The sequence below is a fragment of the Theropithecus gelada genome, chromosome 12 (genome assembly GCF_003255815.1).
Source record: "Theropithecus gelada isolate Dixy chromosome 12, Tgel_1.0, whole genome shotgun sequence".
NCBI lineage: Eukaryota > Metazoa > Chordata > Mammalia > Primates > Cercopithecidae > Theropithecus > Theropithecus gelada.
The window spans coordinates 105,245-121,067 of record NC_037680.1 but is presented as its reverse complement, the minus strand read 5'-3'; the positions used below and the strand labels follow the sequence as shown (position 1 = coordinate 121,067).

The following is a 15,823-nucleotide window of genomic DNA, read 5'->3' as shown; positions in this document are numbered from 1 at the left end:
AAGGTTAGGTTATCATTTACCTTTACTGTGAGAGTGTAACCCTTGCACACTCCAGCTTTATAGTGGTATCTCCATGACACTCTCCACTGCTGTGGATCCTTGGCTTCCTTTCCTCCCTCTGACATCCTGAGTGGCTGCCCAAATAGAACTCATGGTCCCAGGATTCAGCAGCTCTGCTTGCTCACCTCCCTGGTTCCCACTGTCAGCAACATTTTGGCTTCTGTGTGTTGGTCAGCAAGGATGCATCCACAGTGGCCATGGAGGGTGTGCAGCAAGCCACTGGAGGGATGCAGATCAAGGCTTCACTTAGACCGGAGCCCTGCTTGATTGCCTTTACTTGCTTCCATTTCCAAGTAGGATTTCAGTGTCATAAAAGAGCTTTCTCTATTTAAAAACTATCAAAATGGTGAAAAACATCAGTTGAGGTCCTCTGAAAGGCCCAATTCCACTATTATAATGTGCTGTTCTAAGAAGTTAGCCATAACTGGACGCTGCTGCATTCAACATATGATTTTTAACCTCAACTTGCCAGACTGTGGACTCAAGAACTCTAGGAAACGGTAAAGACGGCCTGGTGCCTCCTGGATGGGAGGTGGCCCCAGACCGTGCCCAATAGCTGCCGGTAGCGGAGCATGTACAGGTATGGGAGCATGGCACGGGGAAGCATCATGAGTACCTCACTGTTAGCTGCCAGGAGCCATCTGTGAGTCCCAGAGTCAATGTGGTGGTACCTGGTTAGCACCATGTCCAGGGAGAACACCACCCCTGTGCTCACATACAATGTGATCAGCACTGAGTGGATCAGCAGGGTGCCCCTGGCCCAGGAATAGCCCTGCCCCCAGATGCCTGAAGTCTTGGCCTCTGCATAGATCCTCCAGAAGCAGTAGGCAATGAGAGCCATGCAGAGGAACAGAACGCACAGAATGGAGGTGTAGGTAACAATGGCCAGGAGGCCGCATCCCTGCTGGGTGCCCATGCTCAGTGGTAGGATGCATGAAGCTCCTTCCTCCTCCAGCTGGGCATCCTGCCACTTGCTGAGCCAAAGAAGGAATGTGGGGAAGCAGAAGGCCACCAGCCAGATGAGGGCCACTGCCTTCCAGGCAGCCCCATGGGGCATGAAGGAGAAGTAGCGCAGTGGATGGATGACTGCCAGGTAGGTGTGCAGCACAGCAGCTGTGAAGGACAGGATGGTGCTGGTGCAGGCGGCGAAGACAGCATCAGTGAGAATGCCACAGGCCATGCGGCCCAGCTCCCAGCCACCCAGGCTGCTGGAGGAGATAAGCATGTGGAGGAGAACGTAGGCCAGGTCTGAGAGCAGGATGTTGGCCAGGAGCAGGTAGTGGGGCTCCTGTCGCAGCCGTTGGTTCCGCAGGATGGTCACCAGCAGCAGGGGGCTCACAGCCAGTGTGGCTGCAGCCAGCAGGCTCGAGGGAAGGAAAAGCCAGTACAGCATGGAGCTGGGCATCCTGAGGTCCCCCAGGCCCAAGGAGGTGTTGCTGGCTGCTTGGGGCATGCAGGGTGTCTTGCTAATGAGCTGGATCACGGCTGGCCAAGCTGTAGTGCCTGCGGGGCAAGGCGCCAGCTCATCCCTCATGCTTCCTGGCAGGAATGGCTGGCTTTATCACAGGTTGTTGATTCTGCATCTGCCCTGAGTGTTGATCTGCCTCAAAGGGGTCCTGATGGTGCCACTCCTCTGTAGAGATGCCGGGCTCTGGCAGGCCTTAGGAATGACTGCTTAATAAAGATTAAAAAAAAAAAAAAAGTGAATTCAGACTCACACCTGGCTTCTTGCATTCCCATCTCTGCTACTGTGCAGCTGCATGTGTGTGGGTAGACATAACAGATCATCCCACTGCCACCATTTTGCAGTCACTGACCCCTCCAGAAGTGTCCCCTATCTCAGTGGCCCCCAAACCTGTCCGCTTGGTTCACAGGGAGTGTGCAATGGACTCTCACCACACTGGATTATATTCAGAATCAGTCCTGCCCTCCAGGAAAGGAAGGAGCAGTTGTCTGGAACTAGGATCTCCGGGCTATGGACCTGGTCTGACCTCTGTCCAGCTAGAGGCTCAGCAAATTGGACCAGGCTGGAGGGGCCCGGGCACACTCACATTTCCTCACAGAGCCCTGGGTGTGGTCTCCAGCTCAGGGTGACCCTGTGCATGCGTGTGAGTGTCTTCTACACGCCTTCCATTCAGAGCTCCATGTGAGTGCTCCGTGCCCCCAAAGCCTCAGCTGACTTGTGGGGTCGCTGTGTGGTGGAAACGTCCCTTCCTCTGGGGAGGAGGAGGCCTGGCAGGCAGAGACCTCACAGGAGCTAGTGGGGAGGAGTGGAAGGCAGGTTCCCCAGGCACCTGGCTGGTCGGGCGTGGGGTGAGCTCAGTCAGGGCCAGTGGCCAGGGTGGCTGGTGGTGGTTGGGGATCCCGTTCAGATGAACAAGCTCTCCCCCTCTCTCGAGGTGCTGGCTGCATGGCCTTGAAAAGCTTTGTTCCGGTTTCCTTATCTGTGAAACACGAATGCCAACCACACTGACCTCATGGAAACGTGGCGGAAGCCCAGAGGTAAAGGACTCAGCACTGGGCGTAGCCTGAGGTAAGTGCTGAGTCAATGTTAACTCTCCCACCTACAGCATCCTCCGAGGCTCGGTTCCCTCTGCCCACAGATCTCCTGTCATCACTGCAGAACGGGCTGCACTTGACTGCTGGCAGCCTGAGACCTCTGCCCAACACCCACCGCCGGCCTGGCAGACTGCTCCAGAAGGCAGGAGCCGCGTGGGAACAGGCAGGATATTTTTAGGGTCAGGAAGAGGCAGAAATTTCAGACGGTGGGGGTGAGACCACGTCCACCGGAGCGCGGGGACCACGCCCAGAACCGCCCCAGACAACGCCCATAGCAGCCCTGGGACCACGCCCTCCGCAGCCCAAGGCCACGCCAGTCACAGCCGAAGACCACGCCCAGACCCGTCCCTGACCACGCCCATCGCAGCCCTGGGACCACGCCCTCCGCAGCCCAAGGCCACGCCCAGACCCGTCCCGGACCACGCCCGCCGCAGCCGGGAACCGCGTCCTCCTATAGGGTCTGTCACAGCAGCTGCCAGGAACAGCAGCGCCTGCGCCCTTATGGCCGATCACCGTACAGAAACCAAGGGTGGTTCTGAGAAAGCCCGTCTCCCCTTCCAGAGAAACCGCGATGCCATAGGGCGGACCCCGCCTCCCTGCCCCAGCTGCCCTGGCCTGCACTCCCCAGGGGTCCCTTGCACTTTACAGATGCCCTGACCAGTCTAATCGGCCCCAGGCCGGGAGAGGCCGCAGAGCCCTTCGCAGGCCACACTCTCTGCGCCAGTGTCCTGTATGCTGCAGGGCTGAGGGCCAAGACCAAGCCTCTCGGTGGTGTCCAGCCCAGCAGAACGACCCTCGCCGGCCTTTGGCGTCTTAGAATGCAGATTCCCTAGGAGAGGGAAACTCGTTAAATGACAACCCCTCAGTAAAAATGTGGCCGAGGTGACAAGCAGCAACGTCATGGAAATGGAAAGCGCGTACCCCCCATGGTGAAAGAGCCGCTAGGATGCTACAGAGCCTGCCTCCTGCTGAGAATCATCTTAGGACTTAAATAGCCCGTAAAACAATCTCAGAGCACCGCGCAGGTGCTGCCCCGAAGGGAACATCAGTTTGCTGTCACCTGCCGAGGTCCCCTATGCGGGCTGCCCTCCTGGGAAAATGCAGACCGAGCCCCTAGGGAGTGCAGGCCAGGGGCGGGGACAGGGAGGCGGGTCCGCCCTATGGCACCGCCGTTCCTCCGGAAGGGAAGATGGGCTTTCTCAGAAGCACCCTTAGTTTCTGCACTGTAATCGACCCCAGATGTGGGGTCACCCAGGGCTGGCCTCCCTGGTTAGGACCCTGCAGCCTTTAACTCCTCTGCCCCCGTTCCTGTAGTCATTATGAGTCAGGACCGGCCTGCTGGCCTTGGGTGCAGACGCAGGGTGGGTGTGCAGCACAGGCTAATGAATCTGAACATAACTTTGGAAGTCGAATCTCAGCCATCCGTAGCACTTCAAGAGCCTGGGGATGCTGGAGTGTCCCTGCCCTCTAGGAAGCTGGAGGTAAACTGAGACTGTAGGTGTGCCTAATGCAAACATGTTTAAACCACAGAACGGACATGCTCCTGGGCCCTACCGCTGAGGTGAGGTAATAGTGACCACCCACGGCCTCACCGTGGGACACCTTCTGTGCAGGCACCGAGCACATCTCACAGAAATGACATGCTGCTCTGTGGGAAACTGAAGCCCAGGGAGGTTAAGTGCCTTGCCTAAGGTCACCTCTGTGTTATGAAGAAGCCATCTTTTGGCGGGGTGTGGTGGCTCACACCCGTAATCCCAGCACTTTGCACTTTCGGAGGCCGAGACGGGCAGATCACCTGAGGTCAGGAGTTTGAAACCAGCCTGATCAACATGGAGAAACCCTGTCTCTACTAAAAATATAAAAATTAGCCGGGCATGGTAGCACATGCCTGTAATCCCAGCTACTCAGAAGCCTGAGGCAGGAGAATCTCTTGAATCCAGGAGGTGGAGGTTACAGTGAGCTGAGATCAAGCCATTGCACTCCAGTCTGGACAGCAAGAGCGAAACTCCATCTCAAAAAAAAAAAGCCATCTTTCCTGAGACATGCAGACCCTGTTGCTATGTCCCCTAGTGGTGGCAGCAGGACAGGAGTTACTCACCGTGGTGCCAGGTCGAGGCTCGGGCAGTCAGAGTGTAGGCACTGGGCACTGGCAGAGGTGACTGAGACTCCCAGCTGGGCCCCCTATCACACAGCAGCTCCTACAGGCAGCTGGCAGCCAGGACTACCAGGTTGAAAAGGATTATCTAAACAGGGGTTCTTGGTTTCCTGGCAGCAATACAGTGTCCCTCAGCAACTGGCCATGTCACCTGACCTAGCTGCAGGAACAGAGAACATCTCCACCCCCGGGCCCTCATCATTGCACCTGGGTACATACATGTGTAGCAGAGGTAATGCACAAAGAACTGACTTGGCAAATTCTGGGTACCATTTTACATTTCCTTTCACCCTCCAGAACCCTGCCGAGGATCAGGAAATTGACTTCAATATGAGGCCAATTAATTTTCCTAAGGCCAGCTAACAAACAAGTGGTGGAGAATAGGCATGTCTCACTCCAAATCCTGTGTTATTTCCATCCTCACTCCATCTGTTTCCTGGATGATCTTTCTACCTCTACCTTCCTGGCTGGCATTGGTACTGGACTCTTCATCATTATCATAATCTCCATCAATATCAGTCAACACATCTTTATTATCTTCACGTCTTCATCACTATCACCATCACCCTCATCCTTATCTCATCGTCGTCATCATCACCATCATCACATTACCACCATCACCATTGTCATAATCTGTTTAACGCTACTATAACAGAATACCTGAGACTGGGTAATTTATAAAAAACAGATTTATTTCTTATAGTTTCTGAGGCTGTGAAGTTCAAGGTCAAGGTGCCAACCTCTTGCCAGGGCCTTCTTGCTCGTCATGCCGTGATGGAAGGTGGAAGGGCAAGACAGCACACGTGAGAAAGAGAAGGGAAGGAGGCCAAACTCATCCTTTTATCAAGAACTCCCTCCCAAGATAACTAACCCACTTTCACTTCCCTTATAACACCATTAATTCATTCATGAGGGGAGAGCCCTCATTACCTAATCACCTCTTAGAGGCCCCACCTCTGAACACTGTTGCATTAGGGATTAAGTTTCCAACACATGAAGTTTAAGAAACACATTCAAACGGTAGCAGCCATATCATCACCACCACCATTGTTATTACCACCATCATTATCATCACTATCTTCATCAGCACCACCCACCACTATTATCATCATCACTATCATCAGCACCATCATCACTATCATTAGCACCACCACCACCATCATGATCATCATCAACACCATCATCACTATCATCAGCACCACCACCACCATCATTATCATCATCACCGTCACTATCATCAGCACCATCCATCACTGTTATCATCATCACTATCATCAGCACCATCATCACTGTCATCATCATCATCATCATCATCATCATCACTATCATTAGCACTTCATTACCGTCATTACCATCATCACTGTCATCAGCAACACCACCCCATCATTATCATCATCACCATCACTATCATCAGCACCATCATCACTGTCAGCACGATCATCACCATCATTATCATCATCACCATCATCATCACCACCATCATATCATGTTGTGTGCCACAGGAAGTGTGGTACCAGCGTCCACTTCTGGTGAGGGCCTCAGGATGCTTATAGTCATGGTGGAAGGCAAAGGGGGAGAAGGCGTGTCACATGGCGAGAGTGGAAGCAAGGTGTGGGGGGAGGTCCTAGACTTTTAAACAACCAAATCTCACATGAATTAACTGGGTGAGAACTCGCTTATCACTAAAAGGATGGTGCCAAATAATGGGATCTGCCCCAGGATCCAATTACCTCCCCCAGGCCCCACCTTCAACATTTGGAATCACATTTCAACATGAGATTTGGATGGGACAAACATCCAAACTATATCACTATCCCTTGTCCCTCCCACATCAATCCTCTGTACTCCAGCTCTCTTGCATCCCTTCTACTCCTTAACGAATGCACAGCCTAGGCCGGGCGCCATGGCTCATGCCTGTAATCCCAGCACTTTGGGAGGCCGAGGCCAGCCGATCACGAGGTCAGGCGATCGAGACCATGGTGAAACCCCATCTCTACTAAAAATACAAAAAATTAGCCGGGCCCAGTGGTGGGCACCTGTAGTCCCAGCTACTTGGGAGGCTGAGGCAGGAGAATGGCGTGAACCCAGGAGGCAGAGCTTGCAGTGAGCCAAGATCGTGCCACAGCACTCCAGCCTGGGCAACAGAGAGATACTCAGTCTCAAAAAAAAAAAAAAAAAAAAAGAAAAGAAAAAGAAAAAAGAAAAAAAAAAGAATGCACAATCTTTGTTATCTGGTGACACTGCTACCCTCTTTGCACGTTTCACTTCTGCTCAGCCAGATCTCAGTTTGAATGACTCTTCTGGAAAATGTCTCCTGATGCTTAGAATGGACCTTGACTCCCTGCTTTATACAGGCATACCTCAGAGATAGTGCAGGTTTGGTTCCATACCAGCACGATAAAGTGAATATCAGAAGAAGGCAAGTCACATGATTTTTTTTAGTTTCTCAGTCCATATAAAAGTTATGTCTATACTATAATGTAGTCTAGTAAGTGTGCAATAGCACTATGTCTTAAAAAAACAATGTATACACCCTAATTTTCAAACACTTTCTTGCTAAAAAATGCTAACAATCATCTGAGGCTTCAGCAAGTGATCATCTTTTTGCTGGTGGAGAGCCTTGCCTCGATGTTGACGACTGCTGACTGATCAGGGTGGTGATTGCTGAAGGCTGGGGTGGCTGTGGCAATTTCTGAAAACACGACAATGAGATTTGCTGCATTGATTGACTCTTCTTTTCATGAAAGGTTTCTCCATGGCATGCAGTGCTGTTTGATAGCATTTTACCTACAGTAAATAGAAATTCTTCCAAATCTGGAGTCAATCCTCTCAAGTTCTACTGCTGCCTTATCGAAGAAATGGATGTAATATTTCAATAATATTCACAGTATCTTCACCAAGAGTAGATTCATTTCTCATTAAACCACTTTCTTTCCTCATTCATAAGAAGCAACTCCTCGTCTCTTACAGTTTGATCATGAGATTCCAACAATTCAGTCACATCTTCAGATTCCACTTCTAATTCTAGCTCTCTTGCTATTTCCACCACGTCTGCAGTTACTTCCCCCACCAAAGTCTTGAGCCTCTCAAAGTTATCCATGGGGGTGGAAAACAACTTCTTCCAAACACCTGTTAATGTTGACATTTTGAATTCCTACCATGAATAATGAATGTTCCTATTGGCATTTAACATGGTAAATTCTTTCCAGAAAGTTTTCCGTTTATTTTGCCCAGTTCCATCAAAGGAATCACTATTTATGGCAGCTACAGCCTTAGGAAATGTATTTCTTAAATAGTAAGGCAAAAGTTGAAATTACTTCTTGATCCATGGGCTGAAAAATGAATGTTGTGTTAGAAAGCACGTAAACCTTAACCTCCTTATATACACCTCCACCAGAGCTCTTAGGCACCTTGTCAATGAGCAGTAATATTTTGAAAGGAATCTTTTTTTCTGAGCAGTAGGTCTCAACAGCAGGCTTAAAATATTCAGTAAACCATTCTGTAAACCGATGTGCTGTCACCCAGGCTTTGTTGCTGCATTGATAGAGCACAGGCAGAGTAGATTTAGTGTAATTCTTAAGGGCCCTCTGATTTTCAGAAGGGTAAATAAGCACTGGCTTCAACTTAACGTCACCAGCTGCACTAACTCCTAACAAGAGAGTCAGTCTGTTATTTTGAAACTTTGAAGCCAGGCATTGACTTCTCTCTGGCTATGGAAGCCCTAGATGGCATCTTCTTTCTTGTTTTTTGTTTTTGTTTTTTTTTGACAGAGTCTCACTTCCGTCATGCAGGCTGGAGTGCAGTGGTGTAATCACAGCTCACTGCAGCCTTGACTTCCCAGGCTCAGGTGATTCTCCCACCTCAGCCTCCCTAGTAGCTGGGACTACAGGCATGCATCATCATGCCTCGCTGGGTTTTTTTTTTTTTGAAACGGAGTCTCACTCTGTCGCCCAGGCTGGAGTGCAGTGGTGCGATCTCCACTCACTGCAAGCTTTGCCTCCCGGGTTCACACCATTCTCCTGCCTCAGCCTCCCGAGTAGCTGGGACTACAGGCACCGCCACCATGCCCAGCTAATTTTTTATATTTTTAGTAGAGACAGGGTTTCACCATGTTAGCCAGGATGGTCTCAATCGCCTGACCTCGTGATCCGCCCGCCTCAGCCTCCCAAAGTGCAGGGATTACAGGCGTGAGACACCACACACGGCCTGGTTTTGTTTTCTGTATTTTAGTAGGGAAGGAGTTTCTCCATGTTACTCAGGCTGGCGGCATCTTCTTTCAACAGAAAGCTGTTTCATCTACATGGAAAATTTGTTGTTTAGTGTAGCCGCCTTCATCAGTTATTACGGTACATACCTTGTATGCACTAAGGTATGCCTGTACTCATATATTGCCCTTTATTCCTCTTACACCATTTACTACAATGTTTCTTAATGTTTAATGTGTGGTTTATGCCTAAGCTTGCTATCAGGACCAGCTCCATGAAGGCAGGGGCTGTGTGTGTCCTGCCCACCAGCGCACCCTCAGTGCCTATTGTGCAGAGAGGTAGAGGCCAGACCGAAGATTAAAATGGCTTATCTTTAAGACCAGCGGATTTAAATTGGGGGAAAAGGTGAGAGGGAAATCTGAGGCCAAAGACTCAGTTTGAGCAGAGGCCAGGGCCGTGCCATGGCATTTCACATGGGCTTCCTTGGCTGTGACAGGAAGGTGGAAAGAAGCAACTTAAACTGCCAAGCAACAAGACTAAACGCAGCATCTGCAAGGATAGAGTGAACATCCAGGTAGACGATGGGCTGGAGGAGTCCTGGAAGCAGAGGGAGGTGTCCTTGTGATGGGCCAGAGGTAGAGAAGAGGAGTGCTCCTCCAAAGCCCGGTTCTAAATTGATCAGGAGTGTCAGAGGTATGACGCTTTTCTGGAACGTTCCTGGAGATCTGAGAGATCTTGAGCATATTGACATCTTTACAATGAGATTTCCAATCCGTATCAAAGGATATTGGAATGTTGCTGCATCTCTTGGTTAAACCTGGATTTTAAAAAATAAGTAATATGTACTGCTTAAGATAAACTAATTCTGACAGCTGCCAGAGCCCCCCAGTATTTCCCCCCCCATTTCAATTTCTGGCCTGACCCCCTCTACCACACTGAGCTCCTGGCCGGGCTGGGTCTCTTTGGCCCCATGCCCCAATCCCACTTCACATGGTGACTGCTGGCTCAGAGCGGTGCCCAGTCAGTTCTGGGAAGGATAAATATAATGACTGTATGCACCTGGGGGCGCTGGCAAGGATGATAATGGCATTTGGTCCTTCTTCCCGACATGCAACTGGCCCGCCTCCCACTCCTCCTAGTGTGCGTGGGCTCTGCTCCTCCACACACTAGCTCCTCTATCACCCTTCTCCTCATGGCAGAGCGACTTTTTATTTATCCATTGACTTGAGTGGTGGAGTTTATTTTATTGGATTTTAGCACACATGTGAAGCCTTTGAAAAGCCTCTTCAGGCCAGGCGCGGTGGCTCATGCCTGTAATCCCAGCACTTTGGGAGGCCAAGGCGGGCTAATCACGAGGTCAGGAGATCGAGACCATCCTGGCTAACACGGTGAAACCCCATCTCCACTAAAAATACAAAAAATTAGCTGGGCGTGGTGGCGGCACCTGTAGTCCCAGCTACTTGGGAGGCTGAGGCAGGAGAATGGCGTGAACCTGAGAGGCGGTGCTTGCAGTGAGCCGCGATCGCGCCACTGCACTCCAGCCTGGGCAACAGAGTGAGACTCTGTCTCAAAAAAAAAAAGAAAACGAAAAGCCTTTTTAGTCGATGACCATATTTCTCTTCTGACCACCATGTCCACCCCCACTGAAGCCTCCCGAAGGTCCATAGAGTCTGGATGATAATTAAAGTCATCCCAACTGTCCTGGTCTGCTGTCAAGCCCTGTGGCTACCCTCCCTGCAGGGCGGCAGCTCCCCCACCCGCTGTCCTCTGCTCAGCATACCCCGCCCATGCCCAGCCCAGAGTCCACCTACGCACTGCCCCTTTGCCTGGAGCACTCCTACCATGCAGGTCCCAGCCTGTTGTGTTCATTTAACTTTAAAGATTAATTGGCAGGGCGCGGTGGTTCATGCCTGTAATCCCAGCACTTTGGGAGGCCGAGGCGGGTGGATCACAAGGTCAGGAGATCGAGACCATCCTAACCAACATGGTGAAACCCCATCTCTACTAAAAATACAAAAATTAGCCGGATGTGGTGGTGTGTGCCTGTAATCCCAGCTACTAGGGACGCTGAGGCAGAAGAATCACTTGAACCAGGGAGTTGAAGGTTGCAGTGAGCCGAGACAGCGCCACTGTACTCCAGCCTGGCAACAGAGTGAGACTCGTCTTAAAAAAAAAAAAAAAGGCCGGGCGCGGTGGCTCAAGCCTGTAATCCCAGCACTTTGGGAGGCCGAGACGGGCGGATCACGAGGTCGGGAGATCGAGACCATCCTGGCTAACACGGTGAAACCCCGTCTCTACTAAAAAAATACAAAAAACTAGCCGGGCGAGGGGGCGGGCGCCTGTAGTCCCAGCTACTCGGGAGGCTGAGGCAGGAGAATGGCGTGAACCCGGGAGGCGGAGCTTGCAGTGAGCTGAGATCCGGCCACTGCACTCCAGCCTGGGCAACAGAGCGAGACTCCGTCTCAAAAAAAAAAAAAAAAAAAAAAAAAAAAAAGATTAATTTACAGCAAACGCTTTGTAAGCACTCTTTTATTAGCACTGTGTCCTATTTATTTCAAATATACTGAAAAGGCTGGGCATGGTGACTCACCCCTGTAATCCCAGCACTTTGGAAGCCCGAGGCAGGAGGATCACTTGAGGCCAGAAGTTTGAGGTTATGAGTCTGAGAATAGCCTGGACAACATAATGAGATTCTGTCTCTCCAAAAATAAAAATTAAAAATTAAAAACTTAGCCACACCTGGTGATGCATGCCTGTAGTCCCAGCTGCTTGGGAAGCTGAGGCAGGAGGATTGCTTGAGCCCAGGAAGTTGGGGTTATCTCCAACCTGGGTGACAGAGTGAGACTCCATCTCTAGAAAACAAAATTTTTGGCCGGGCCCGGTGGCTCAAGCCTGTAATCCCAGCACTTTGGGAGGCCGAGACGGGCAGATCACGAGGTCAGGAGATCAAGACCATCCTGGCTAACACAGTGAAACCCCGTCTCTACTAAAAAATACAAAAAAATAGCCGGGCGAGGTGGCGGGCGCCTGTAGTCCCAGCTACTTGGGAGGCTGAGGCAGGAGAATGGCGCAAACCCGGGAGGCGGAGCTTGCAGTGAGCCGAGATCCGGCCACTGCACTCCAGCCTGGGCGACAGCGCGAGACTCCCTCTCAAAAAAAAAAAAAAAAAAAAAAAAAAAAAAAAAAATTTATAGCAAACACTTTGTTCTTTTATTAGCACTGTGAAGTATTTGAAATACACTGAGAAATGCAGACTAGGATTAGCAGACACTCATGGACCCACTATCCAGGATTAGCAAATGTTCACATTTTGCCATATTTGCTTCCAATTATTATTATTCTTATTTGAGATGGAGTCTCACTCTGTCGCCCAGGCTGGAGGGCAGTGGTACACTCTCGGCTCACTGCAAGCTCCACCTCCCGTGTTCAAGCAATTCTCCTGCCTCAGCCTCCCAAGTAGCTGGGATTACAGGTGTGTGCCACCATGCCCGGCTAATTTTTTTATTTTTAGTAGAAACAGGGTTTCGCCATGTTAGCCAAGCTGGTCTTGAACTCCTGACCTCAAGTGATCCACCTGCCTCGGCCTCCCAAAGTGCTGATATTACAGGTGTGAGCCACTGTGTCTGGCGAGCTTCCAATTATTTTTATATAACGTTTTATGTTACATATAACTAGATATAAATATATTTACATGTAAACATATATTACATACTGTATACATTTTTTAACATAGCAAAGCTTCTCACATACAGTTACAGACCCCTTTGTCCCCATCCTCTGGCCTATTCTCTCCCTCCCTGTGCAGTATCCACCCTGGAGTTACCATATCTTCCTCCTGCCCATGTTTTTGAATTTTGCTGCAAATACACAGTCCCTGAACTATACATAGCATTTATTCTGTATTTGGTATGGTTGCTTCATTCTACTGCTGGCGTTTGCCACTCAACATCCTACCTTCTGGGCCAATGTTGTTGCCATTCACAGGCCTAGTTCATTCTACGAAAATGCTCTGCAGCGTTCCCTTCTCTGGGCACCTCACCACTTATTTCCCCGCTGTTCTCTGATGGATGCTTTTGCTTTTTTCCAGTCTTACCAGCAGGGCAGTGACAAGGTTGCTAGGTGGAGGAGTCTGAATGTTCACCTAGGATGTTTTTCTAGCAGGAGGAATCGCATGGTCAGCTGCGTGAGATGTGCTGCTTTGCCCTCCACGGCATCTACTCCACGCTCCCCAGCAGCGGGTGAGAAGGCCCTGCTGGAGTGGCCAGGGGACCCTCGGAGGAGCCTAGGCCCTCCAGGGTGGGCCGGTCTCCCGTCAAGTGCTGTCAGGTTTGCTAAGTTCATTCAGGCACCACTTTGGAGACGGAGCCTCAGCACTGAGAAGGAGGCGGGTTACTGGTTGGATCTAGATGTGTTGCGTTACAGGTAGCACAAGGAGCTGTGTTCCCCGCCTGGTCATGTGGTGGGACAGTCAACTGTCGTCACCCTCCCTATAGCACCAGCACATCTGATGCCAGCAGGAGTGGACGGCCCCACTTCTCCAGGTGTCTTCACCTGCCACTTACTGGAACCTGCTCTGTCAAGGCAGGCCCTGAAGGTTTCTTCAAATATAGCTGAGGCAGGGAAGAGATACTTTGCCTTCAACATCGGTGACCCGAGTCCTCTGGAACTACCTCCAAAGAGGAAGAGCACTTTCCCCTCTCAGACAACATGCAGGCAGGGTAGCGGCACCCCTCACTCTCAACACAGAATGGAACATAGTCTGCACTCCTGTAGATGATCTGAAGGCATCAGGGGACCATGTGATACCAACCTCAGTCTCAGAGGGTAGGCCCTGCACGGGGGTGTGCAGTGTGGGGCCGCACCCCTCAGCCCTACCCCTCTGTTCTTCTTAATCCTGCAACAACATGGCTCTGGAATGGAGGGCAGTCACTGCCTTCCGGCAGCCCCATCACCGTGGCTGGGGAGGAGGAGGCAGTCACAGAGGCCTCAGGGAGCAACATCTCCCACTGCCCAGGCCTTCGGCAACACGAGTGAGATGTGGCCTCTGCCCCAAGGGTGCTTGCAGAGCAGCAAGGAAGGTGAATGTGATGGTTAGTGGTTAATATTAAGTGTCAACTTGATTGGACTGAAGGATGCAAAGTATTGTTTCTGGATGTTTCTGGGTGTTGCCAGCAGAGATTCACATGTGAGTCAGTGGACTGGGAGAGGAAGACCCACCTACAATGTGGGTGGGCACCATCCAATCGGCTGCCAGCATGGCGAGAAAAAGCAGGCAGAAGAAGGTGGAGGAAGCTGACTTGCCGAGTCTCCCAGGCTTCATCCTTCTTCCCTGCTGAATGCTTCACACCCTCGAACATCAGACTCCTGGTTCTTCAGCTTTTGGACTCTTGCACTTACACCAGTGGTTTGCCAGGGTTCTCAGGCCTTCGGCCACAGACTGAAGGCTGCACTCTTGGCTTCCCTACTTGTCAGGTTTTTGGACTCAGACTGAGCCACTACTGGCTTCCCTGCTCCTCAGCTTGCAGACGGCCTATCATGGGGCTTCACCCTGGGATCGTGTGAGTCAGTTCTTCTCAATAAATGCCCTTTCATGTGTCAGTTCTGTGCCTCTGGAGAACACTGATGAATACAGTGAGAAAGGCAGCTGGCACACCCGGGGACCCACAGAGGAGGAGTGCGAACTCGAGAGTCCCCCCTGAGCACTAAACGGATTCCCAGAGTGAGCGTCCCCTCCTGAGGGGCGGAGGAGAAACAGGACACTCCTGCGGGTCTGGGATGGTGTGGATGGCTTGGAGGGGATGCGGGAGCCACAGGTAAACAGGCTGCCGAGGGAGGGAAGAGTAGGTACCGGTCTAGAGTCTGGGGCTGTGAGTTTAGCTGATTAGGCCCTTGTAAAACAGTTTCACGGTGCCACCTGGTGGCAAGCTCAGAGCAACTTATTCCTGGAGAACCGGGACAGGAAAAATCCATCTGGTGGTGAGAGTACAAGAAGAGGAAGGCACTGTCTGGTCTGGTATGCAGGGCATGGCATGGGAGAGCACAGCCCCTTGGCACCTCGAGCCTGTGGAGAGAGGCTGTGGGGGTAGTGGTCACCAGAGCCCTTCCGCTGAGGCCCAGTGCTGCCCTGACCCTGCCTGCAGGTCACTGTGCCACTGGGTGATGCTGGCACCGCGTCTGTGAGGGGGAGTGCAGGGGTGGCTGTGAGGCCTCAGGGCACTTGCCCCACGGGGTGCCCACAGCCTGCCTGGAGTCCCTCCTCTGCTCACAGCACTATAGGCTGTCACTGGGAACCTCCTACTCTGTAGGCCCACCCAGCTTGTGACTTGGCAACCCCGTCCCATATCCAGACTGAACAATAGCTGTCTTCTGCTCTCCCTTGGGAGCAGCTTGGGCCAGGCAGGTGGGGTCATGCTGAGGGCCAACAGCAGGACAAAGACGGGCAGGTGGCCGGCAGGCCCGCCCACACCCATGCTCCCCACATGAGGTGGGTTGTCCTTGGCTTCAGGCTCCTCGTCTCAAACTGACAATGTACATCATTGTGAGGTGACGTGGTGTGGGAGGTGGGTCCCTGGACGCCTGAGGAACAGCCCAGATGGTGGGCAGTGCATTCCAGCACCCCAGCTCTCCAAAGCCCCTTTCACCTCCCTGAAGACAGTGTTTCTGCAGCTTTCCGGGGCCAGGCCACCTTTGTCCTCAGCCACCTGCCTAGTGTGTTTCGGCCCCGCCCAGTGTCACCCACCCTGTGTGACACTTCCACATCCCACATTGGGCTCCTCCTCTGCAGCCACCCTCAGGCTTCTTGCCTTGCCTACCCCTCCAGCTTCCCTATACAACTCTCAGTCTC

The 15,823-nt window shown here is 51.6% G+C and overlaps 1 protein-coding gene across 1 annotated transcript; it reads right to left on the bottom strand.

Moving 5' to 3' along the window:
• Window positions 1-415: 415 nt before the first annotated feature.
• On the bottom strand, window positions 416-2,913 carry GPR148 (G protein-coupled receptor 148). Its single transcript, XM_025405384.1, has 2 exons — window positions 2,735-2,913; window positions 416-1,731 (listed from the first exon to the last, which is right to left on the bottom strand). Exon 2 carries the CDS (start codon window positions 1,592-1,594, stop codon window positions 551-553), a length of 1,044 nt encoding a protein of 347 aa, XP_025261169.1. The 5' UTR covers window positions 1,595-1,731; window positions 2,735-2,913; the 3' UTR covers window positions 416-550.
• Window positions 2,914-15,823: the final 12,910 nt, after the last annotated feature.